At 32.1% G+C, this 8,807-nt stretch overlaps 1 protein-coding gene and 1 long non-coding RNA gene across 2 annotated transcripts; both read left to right on the forward strand.

The window, feature by feature from the left end:
* Positions 1 to 6,035: 6,035 nt before the first annotated feature.
* LOC114750708 (uncharacterized) lies at positions 6,036 to 6,533 on the forward strand. Its single transcript, XR_003740685.1, has 3 exons — positions 6,036 to 6,121; positions 6,373 to 6,444; positions 6,521 to 6,533. It is a non-coding gene; the product is annotated as an uncharacterized LOC114750708 (long non-coding RNA).
* A 774-nt stretch (positions 6,534 to 7,307) lies between these two features.
* Positions 7,308 to 8,383, forward strand: LOC114750712 (MDIS1-interacting receptor like kinase 2-like). The gene is made up of 3 exons (XM_028939314.1): positions 7,308 to 7,312; positions 7,513 to 7,903; positions 8,016 to 8,383. Exons 1-3 carry the CDS (start codon positions 7,310 to 7,312, stop codon positions 8,381 to 8,383), a joined length of 762 nt encoding a protein of 253 aa, XP_028795147.1. The 5' UTR covers positions 7,308 to 7,309.
* The last annotated feature ends 424 nt before the right edge of the window (positions 8,384 to 8,807 follow it).

Raw genomic sequence — 8,807 nt, forward strand, 5'->3', positions numbered from 1 at the left:
CCATCACCATATTTCTTCTTATGACTCGTTGACAAGGTTGTGGTCTTTCTGTGCTGAGTAACTCAGCCAAAGATCAACCTACTCACATCAAGCAATGGGTCCCCTCCTGCACCTACACAACTCAAGAATGGACTATGATACAAAAGGTGTCTACCTAAGAGCTCTTTCTCAACCTCGGGCCAAGAAAAAGGAAATAGGGGTCTAGTCAATAGTGTAGGTATACCACGTGGGTTTCAAGAACAATTATCCTCCACATAACAAAATCCCAACCTCCACTTATGAACCCCATACAGAGTCACAATATAAATTAAAAATATCATAGTTCTGCAAAGTAAGATGATATAGTTTCAAACAAAGTACAACATATTTTCATTTCATTTAATAATATAATATTAGTATATCAAATTCAGCACCACAAAAACACATAATTCCCAATAAAATGCAACTCAGGCATAATTAAATTGACATACTTCCCAATTTATCAAAATTTGTCATATAAAAAAAAATACATACTTTATTCATAAACATACTTTCACAAATTTATTTGAGAAAATAAAAACATAGTAAACACCTTACAATTCAAAGCATGTATATAAAATAAATTAAACCTGGTTACCTCTACTCCAAGCTTAACTCACAATTTGAGAAAGAAAGGTACAAATTATAAGCTCCGAAATACAAGATAATCTACAAAAAAATGTAGATACAATTTAATGTACATACAAATAAACTACTTAAATTACATAGGATTTATTATTATTAATATATATTCGTATATTTACTACCCAAAAATTCTTACTTCAAATAACAATTTTTCTTTACCCAAATAACTCATTTAAATTACAAATAAATATTGATTTTATTTAATTATGTAAAATTTTTAATTTATAACTTAAGTTTCCAGCTTAAAAATCTTTTCCAATAATATATCCTTAACCTATTTCATATCTTAAGCCGATTAAAATCTCAATAATATATCAAATAACCCAAATAAGTTATCTAACTTAAATTTAATTGGTAAAAACACTCTATATGTCTTAAACAATACATATTTCAACTAAAATCTTAGTGTAAAATTTTCAAAACAATCAATGAATAAATATAAACTAATTAAAATTTTAATAATATATCAAACAACCCAAATAAATTATTTAACTTAATTTTAATTGGTATCAATATGATATCTATATCATAAATGAAAGATTTTTCAACAAAATAAATTTGATTTCAAATACCAAAAGTAATAAATGGACAAATCTAAACCAATTAAAATTAACTACTTATTTACCTTTAAATTTTTATGGTCATCTATTGTCAAAACTCAATACGTACTTCATACCTAAATCCTAAAATTTTCTCTAAACATTATAATGATACTACTAACATAAAGCTCTAAATATTAAAAAAATATTCAAAAAGAAAATTTAATAAAAAGAAGTACTTTTATGTACCTAAATGATCCACAAAACTTGTATCACTCTTCAAAATGTTAATGTTTCTCTGCTTCTCTCTCTTCCTCTCTTTCTCTGATTCTCGATCTCTCTCTCTTTCTCTTCTCTTCTTTGCCTAACACTCCCTCCTCTTATTTATCCTTCCCACTCAATCGTCTCGTCCAACTTTTTTTTCTTTATTTATTAACCTCCCTCGTTTTTCTTCTTCTTCTTAAATGTTTTTACCTTTTCCACCGAATTTGGTGGAAAATGTGTGTTTTTTTTACTCTCTCTTTTTTTAATAAAGTATTATTATTTATAATAATAAAATATTATTATATATGATTTAATTACTATTATTTTTGAAATCATAATAATTTTTTTAATACTAAAATAACATTTAGGATGTTACAGTTCTCCCCACCTAAATAGAATTTTATCCGTGAGAAATATAGCAACATAACAACATTAAAGAAATAGATAATATCACCACACACATACTATCAACACACAAGATATTACACAATCAGCACATCAACACATACTTAAGAAAACATATATGGATAATCACACCCATTCACTCCTCAGTTTCCTAAGTAGCATCACTAGGAGACATGTCTTTCTAGAAAACCTTAAGTAACTGGATTGTTTTATTCCAGAGTTGCTTATCCTTAACATCTAAAATACGTTTGAGCTTAGCTTGAAAGGTGAGATTCTCTTGTAACTCAATCTCCCCAGTTTCGATCACATGAGATGGATCTGGATGATACTTCTTGAGTTGTGACACATAAAAGACATTGCACTCATCAAAAAGATACAGTGGTAAAGCAATTTAATAAGTGACCGGTCCAATTCGCTCTAAAATCTTGTAAGGTCCAAGATATTAAGGAGTCAGCTTCTTGGCCTTGATAGATCTACCAATACCGGTTACTAGTGAAACTTTCAAAAACACATAGTCACCCAATTCAAATTTCAAAGGCCTCTACCATCGATCTGCATAACTCTTCTACTAACTCTGAGCGGTCATCAACCTCTGTTTGATTAATTCAATTTTTTATGGTTGCATCCACAAAGTTAGGGTCAACAATGGTTCTATCACTCGATTCAGTCCAACACAGTGGTGATCTACACTTTCTTCCATACAATGCTTCATAAGGTGCCATCTGGATGCTCGCATGATAATTCTGCTAGTGGAAGATAGTGATCCCAACTACCCAAAAGTTTAATGGTGCAAGCCCTCAACATATCCTCAAGAGTTTGGATGGTTCTCTCAGTTTGACCATTAGTTTGGGGTGATACATCGTACTAAACTTCAACTTTGTGTGAAACCTCCTTACATATCTTGGTCTGATATGATATCTTTTAGTATCTCATGCAATCTTATAATCTCATCTACATATAATTGAACGAGTTTTTCATAGAATAAGTAGACTTGATTGGGAGAAAGTAGAATGACTTTGTTAGTCTATCTACAATGACCCAGATTACATCATAACCCATTAGAGTTCCAGGCAAACCCATGATAAAGTCCATTAAAATGCTATCCTATTTTCACTTAGAGATTTCCAAGTTTTGGATTAAACTTAGTGGCTTTTGGTATTCAATTTTGACTTTCTGACAAGTCAAACCCCTGAGTACTAAATTAGTCATATCACACTTCATCCCTGGCCACCAATACTCTTGCTTTAAATCATGATACATCTTGGTTATTCTAGGGTGAATGGTCTACTTAGTTCTATGTGTCTCCTAAAGAATTGTCTTTTTCATTTCTTCATTATCTAAAACACAAATCCTTCTCTTGGACCTCAAGATTCCTTTGTCTTCAATGTTATAATCTGATACAGCTCCATTTTCTAGTTCTTCTCTTACCCTTATCAATTCATCATCCTTCATTTGGGCTATCTTCAACTCTTTAAAGAAGTCAAAGTTCCCAAGTACTGCATTTAAAGTAACAATCATCTCCATTATCTTACCCATAACTGGTATTTCTGTTAGCTCCTCTAGTAAGTGATGCTCTGTCACACTCATAGAAAACATGAACTGTCTTTCTACTCAATGCACCAACCACCGTATTAGCCTTCCCTGGATGGTACTGTGATTTAAAATCATAATATGCTAAGAATTCCATCGCTCTTCACTAATGATTATTTAACTTTTTCTGATCTACCAGGTACTTTAAGCTTTTATAGTCACTGAAAATCTCAAACTGCACACTATAAAGATATTTCTCTAAATCTTTAAGGCAAACACAATTGCCGCTAGTTTCAAGTCATAGCTGTGGTAATTCTACTCGTGAGGTCTCAATTGTCTGGATGCATAAGCTACTACCTTATTATCTTGCATCAATACACTGCCCAAACCTTCCAAAGATGCATCCGTGTACATCGTATACGGTAGTGATGGTTCAGGTATAGTGAGGAGAGGTGTCGTGGTTAACTTCATTTGCAACTCTTGAAATGCAACTTCACAGTTTTCTGTCCATACAAAAGGTTTGTCCTTCTTCATTAGGTTAGTTAGTGGCATGGCTATCTGAGAAAAGCTTTTAATGAAACGGCAGTAATACCCAGCTAACCTCATAAAGCTTCTTACTTCAATCACAAACTTGGGAGTTTCCCATTTTAACGCTGCCTCTATTTTACTTGGATCCACAGCCACACCTTTGGCAAATACCACATGACCTAAAAACTTTACCTCCTTTAACCAAAACTCACACTTGCTCAAGTTATTATACAACTTGTTCTCTCTTAATATTTGTGATACACTATGAAGGTGTTTATGATGCTCCTCCTCACTTTTTGAGTACATGAGGGTATCATCAATGAAAACTACAACAAATTGTTCTAAATAAGGCCTGAAAATTCTATTCATATGATCCATAAACACTGCTGGGGTTTTTGTTAATCCAAAAGGCATCACTACAAACTCATAGTGACCATAACGAGTTTGAAAAGCGGTCTTGGGAATGTCCTCTGCCTTGACCCTTAACTGATGGTGGTTAGATCTTAAATCAGCTTTAGAGAACACAAAAGAACCTACAAGCTGATTAAGCGAGTCATCAATTCTCGGAAGAGGATACTTGTTCTTAATTGTGACCTTATTCAACTGATGATAATCTACAATAATGGCTTCGACTACCATTATGACTGGGATGGCATATCTTGCCATGTCTTTGGAAATGTAATTTCAATTGAACAACTAAGAATCCATTCACAACAACTTCAGCTAGCAGATCTTAATTCACAACAGTCTCAGCTAGCAGATATTGACTTTACCACATTACAAAAACTAAAATATTTATATCTTTCTAGAATGAGGTTAACAAGTACCACTCTGATTTTAAACAAAGCTCTTTATTCATTCATTCATTCATCTAATGTCTTACAATAATCTTACTTACATTACACTCTTGCCAACCTTACTTATTTAAAGTTGCTCAATATGAATGGAAACAATCCACTTGGACCCATTCATTCAGCTTTGTATTTTACAACAAATATTAAAGACTTGTTTTTGTACACAAATTTATTTATTGCATCACAAAAAACTAGTAGTATATAGTTGAATAATCATGGAATAGAGTTGATAAGTACCATTCCAACTCAGATTGGAGCTCTTCTTAATCTCATAAATCTGAACTTATCTTATAACAATCTTACTAGTAAGTTATGTGTCTTATACTATACCTTGCAAATTCACTCAATTTAGAACTCTTATATTTACCTTATGACCTAATAAGGTTATTGCCAAGTACCATTCCAACACAGATAGGAGCTCTTCAAAATCTCAATTATTTGAACTTGTTTCATAACAACTTTTTATGTGATCAAAAATAACCTAAGACATACATTTGCAATTAAAAGGAATGTGTTTTGACTTTGACAAATCCCGTTCCAACTCAAATAGAAGATCTTTCACAACTCACATATCTAAACTTGTCTAACAACAATATTGTTTCAAGTGAGTTACTTCTCATCCTTATCCAAATTACAAAAAGGAAAAAAGAAATATTACATTGAAGACATGTTTTAAATGATCAAAATACCTAGCATATGTTTTGAGCTAACAAAAAACTATAGCATTACAAAGTTGTTTTTTAAGCTTTATGATATAAACAATTCAAATATAATAGGGAGAATTACAATCAAGCTCCAAGGAAGAGAAATAATTACTAAAAAAAATCCCAATAATAGCCTCAATAGCCTATCATGACAAGTGCCAAAGTAGACAATGACAATTTTTAGAACTTGTTTTGTAATTATTTTCCTTCCTTAGGACTTGATTGTAATTCTCCCAATGTAATAAGGAAAAGAGAATAATATGTTGAATGCTCTATGAATTAACCACAATAATAAAGAACAAATATGAACAAGCCTTTAATTGTAATGGAAACTCCTTCAGTGAAACTTCTAAAGTGATGGTGTAAGCTTTTGTCATTCAAACACATGGCTATAATATCACAACTGCCACCGCAGGGAATAAGCATGCACTGCTTCAAAGTAAATGGTGGAACTTAAGCAATGGTGGCTCCCACTACTATTGTGACTGGGATGGCATATCATGTGATGGTTTAGGAAGAGTTATCTCAATCAACCGATCAAGAATCTATTCACAGCATTGTCAGCTAGCAGATCTCAACTTCACTAAATTAGAAAGACTAAAATACTTAAATCTTTCTAGGATGGGGATAACAGGTACAGTTTTAATTCAAATTGGAGCCCTTCATTCATTCATCCAATATTTTCACTTGTCTTGCAATAATTTTACTTACTTCCACCAACCTTAATTATTTAAGATTACTCAATTTGAATAGAAACAATCTAATTGGAGTCATTCGTTCAGCATTGGGTTTATGACAAATATAAAAGACTTACATTTGAGCACACATTTATTCACTACATTATAAAAAAAATATTATATTTGAATTTTCATAAAATGGTGACAGGTATCATTCCAACTCATATAAGAGGTCTTCAAAATCTCAATTATTTGGACTTGTCTTGCAACAACCTTACAGGTGTCCTACCTTTCACCTTTCCCCACTTATATAATATAAAAAATATTATATTTGAATTTTCATGGAATGGTGACAGGTATCATTCCAACTCATATAGGAGGCCTTCAAAATCTTAATTATTTGGACTTATCTTGCAATAACCTTTCAGGTATTCTACCTTCCACCCTTCCCAACTTTATTTAGAATCGCTAGATTTGAGTAGAAACAAAAAAAATAGTTGGGGTCATTCTTTAAACTTCAGGTTTTATGACAAATCTCAATAACTTATATTTATACTCAAATTTATTCACTACAGGTGGTATCCCTTCTTCAATTTTCAATTTGAGAGATTTACAACATTTTGATGTTTCTCAAAATCAATTAAGTGGTGGCATTCCAAAAAAATTAGGAAATTTCAATAATCACTTTCATGTAGATGTCTCCCAAAATAATTTCAGTGGAAATGTACCAGACATTTTGAATGATTACTTACATGTTGATGGTAACTTTAGTCACAACAAGTTCAATGGAATATTGCCATCTAGTATATGCAATGAGCCACCATCATGTAGCATTGATTTAAGCTACAATAGTATCTCCGGTAGCATACCTAGAGAATTTGGTATGCTACAATACATCAACTTGTCATACAATCTTCTTAGTGGCTATGTTCCAAGTGAAGTTTATAGCTCTTTTCCTCATGACATTTTAAATGGTAATAGAGAGTTACTTGGGCCAGAGAAGATACATAAAGGCTCAAAGTCTTTATTGAAAATCATTATTCCTTTGACAATTTTTCTTGTCATCACATTTGTTGTGGGTTTCATCTTATTTGAATCATTCAAAAAGCACAAGAAATCCATAAGTAAGGCAAGAGAAGCAAAAAATGGTGATTTGTTTTCCATATGGAATTATGATGGAAAAATTGCATATCAAGACATCATTGAAGCCACAGAGGACTTTGACATCAAATATTGTATCGGAACTGGTGCTTATGGAAGTGTTTATAGGGCACAACTTCAAAGTGGAAAAATCGTGGCATTGAAAAAACTCCATAAAAGAGAATATGGAAACACAGTTTTGGCCAAGAGTTTTCATAACGAAGTGAAGATGTTGAGTGAAATTCGACATCGCAATATTGTAAAGCTTCATGGTTTTTGTTTGCATAATCAATGTATGTTTCTCATATATGAATACATGGAAAGAGGAAGCCTTTTTTACGTGTTGAATTATGATGATGAAGCAAAAGAGCTGAATTGGAGTAAGAGAGTGAATGCCATTAAAGGAATAACAAATGCTTTGTTATATATGCATTATCATTGTGCTCCTCCAATTATCCATCGAGACATAACAAGCAGTAATATATTGTTGAACTCAAAGATGGAAGCTTTTTTATCAGACTTTGGCACAGCTAGGATCATTGATCCAGATACATCTAATCAGACTCTTTTAGTTGGTACTTATGGTTATGTTGCTCCAGGTGAGCTTTTCTAATTCTCTATTACTGCTCCTTCTATGTTGTATTTTATTTCTATAGTATATTACTTGTCTTGGGATAAATATATAATTATTTAATTTTTGGTCCATTGCAGAGCTTGCATACACCTTAGTTGTTACTGAAAAATGTGATGTTTATAGTTTCGGGATGGTGACATTAGAAACAATTATGGGAACACATCCTGGAGATTTGATATTATCTTTGTCAAAGACCTATACAGGAAGCATTTTGCTAAAGGATATTTTAGACTCACGTCTCCCTTTGCCATCACAAAAAGATGCAGGAGATATAACTCTTTTGGTCACAATAGCATTAGCATGCTTGAACCCATCTCCCAAATCTCGACCATCAATGCAACAGGTGTCTGAAAGGCTTTTATCTTCCAACCTTCCATTAGCAATTCCTTTCAATAATATTTCAATCCAACATTTGGCGAATGAAGATATGCTAATAATGCAGTAAAAAGTTTGGAGATTTGGTTCACTGTTTGCTCTGTACCTCAGATGAAACTTTTAAAGACTTGCTTCAAAGTCTAGATTTGAAATATGCCATATGTTTAATTTGTTGTAATTGATATTTGTCTTATTCTGTTTAAATAATAAGATATCAAAATTGAATCATAAGAAATGTACACATAGAAGCAATCTCACCAAAACCACCTCTACCCAGAATGTTTTTGTTACTAACCTTATATTTTGCAACTTAAAACTTTTCAAGTTGATCAAAGTGAGTTTCAAGGTCCTCCTCAGATCAGCTACCAGTAAAAAGGTAAAATGTTAGTAAATCAATTATGGCTATCACATAAATCATCAATGATTATATATAGCATCTTTTCCATTATTCAACTTATTACCAAGAACGTCAAAGAAATAATTTTTCTGTCTCC

Source organism: Neltuma alba, unplaced genomic scaffold (assembly GCF_004799145.2).
Source record: "Neltuma alba isolate B1F8T4 unplaced genomic scaffold, ASM479914v2 tig00006621_pilon, whole genome shotgun sequence".
In the NCBI taxonomy this organism is placed as follows: Eukaryota; Viridiplantae; Streptophyta; class Magnoliopsida; order Fabales; family Fabaceae; genus Neltuma; species Neltuma alba.

What these genes read in the sequence shown, in the direction of transcription:
- LOC114750712 (XM_028939314.1), top strand. An exon ending in TTATGGTTATGTTGCTCCAG is followed by an intron (nt 7,904 to 8,015) that starts GTGAGCTTTTCT and finishes GGTCCATTGCAG; the next exon opens with AGCTTGCATACACCTTAGTT.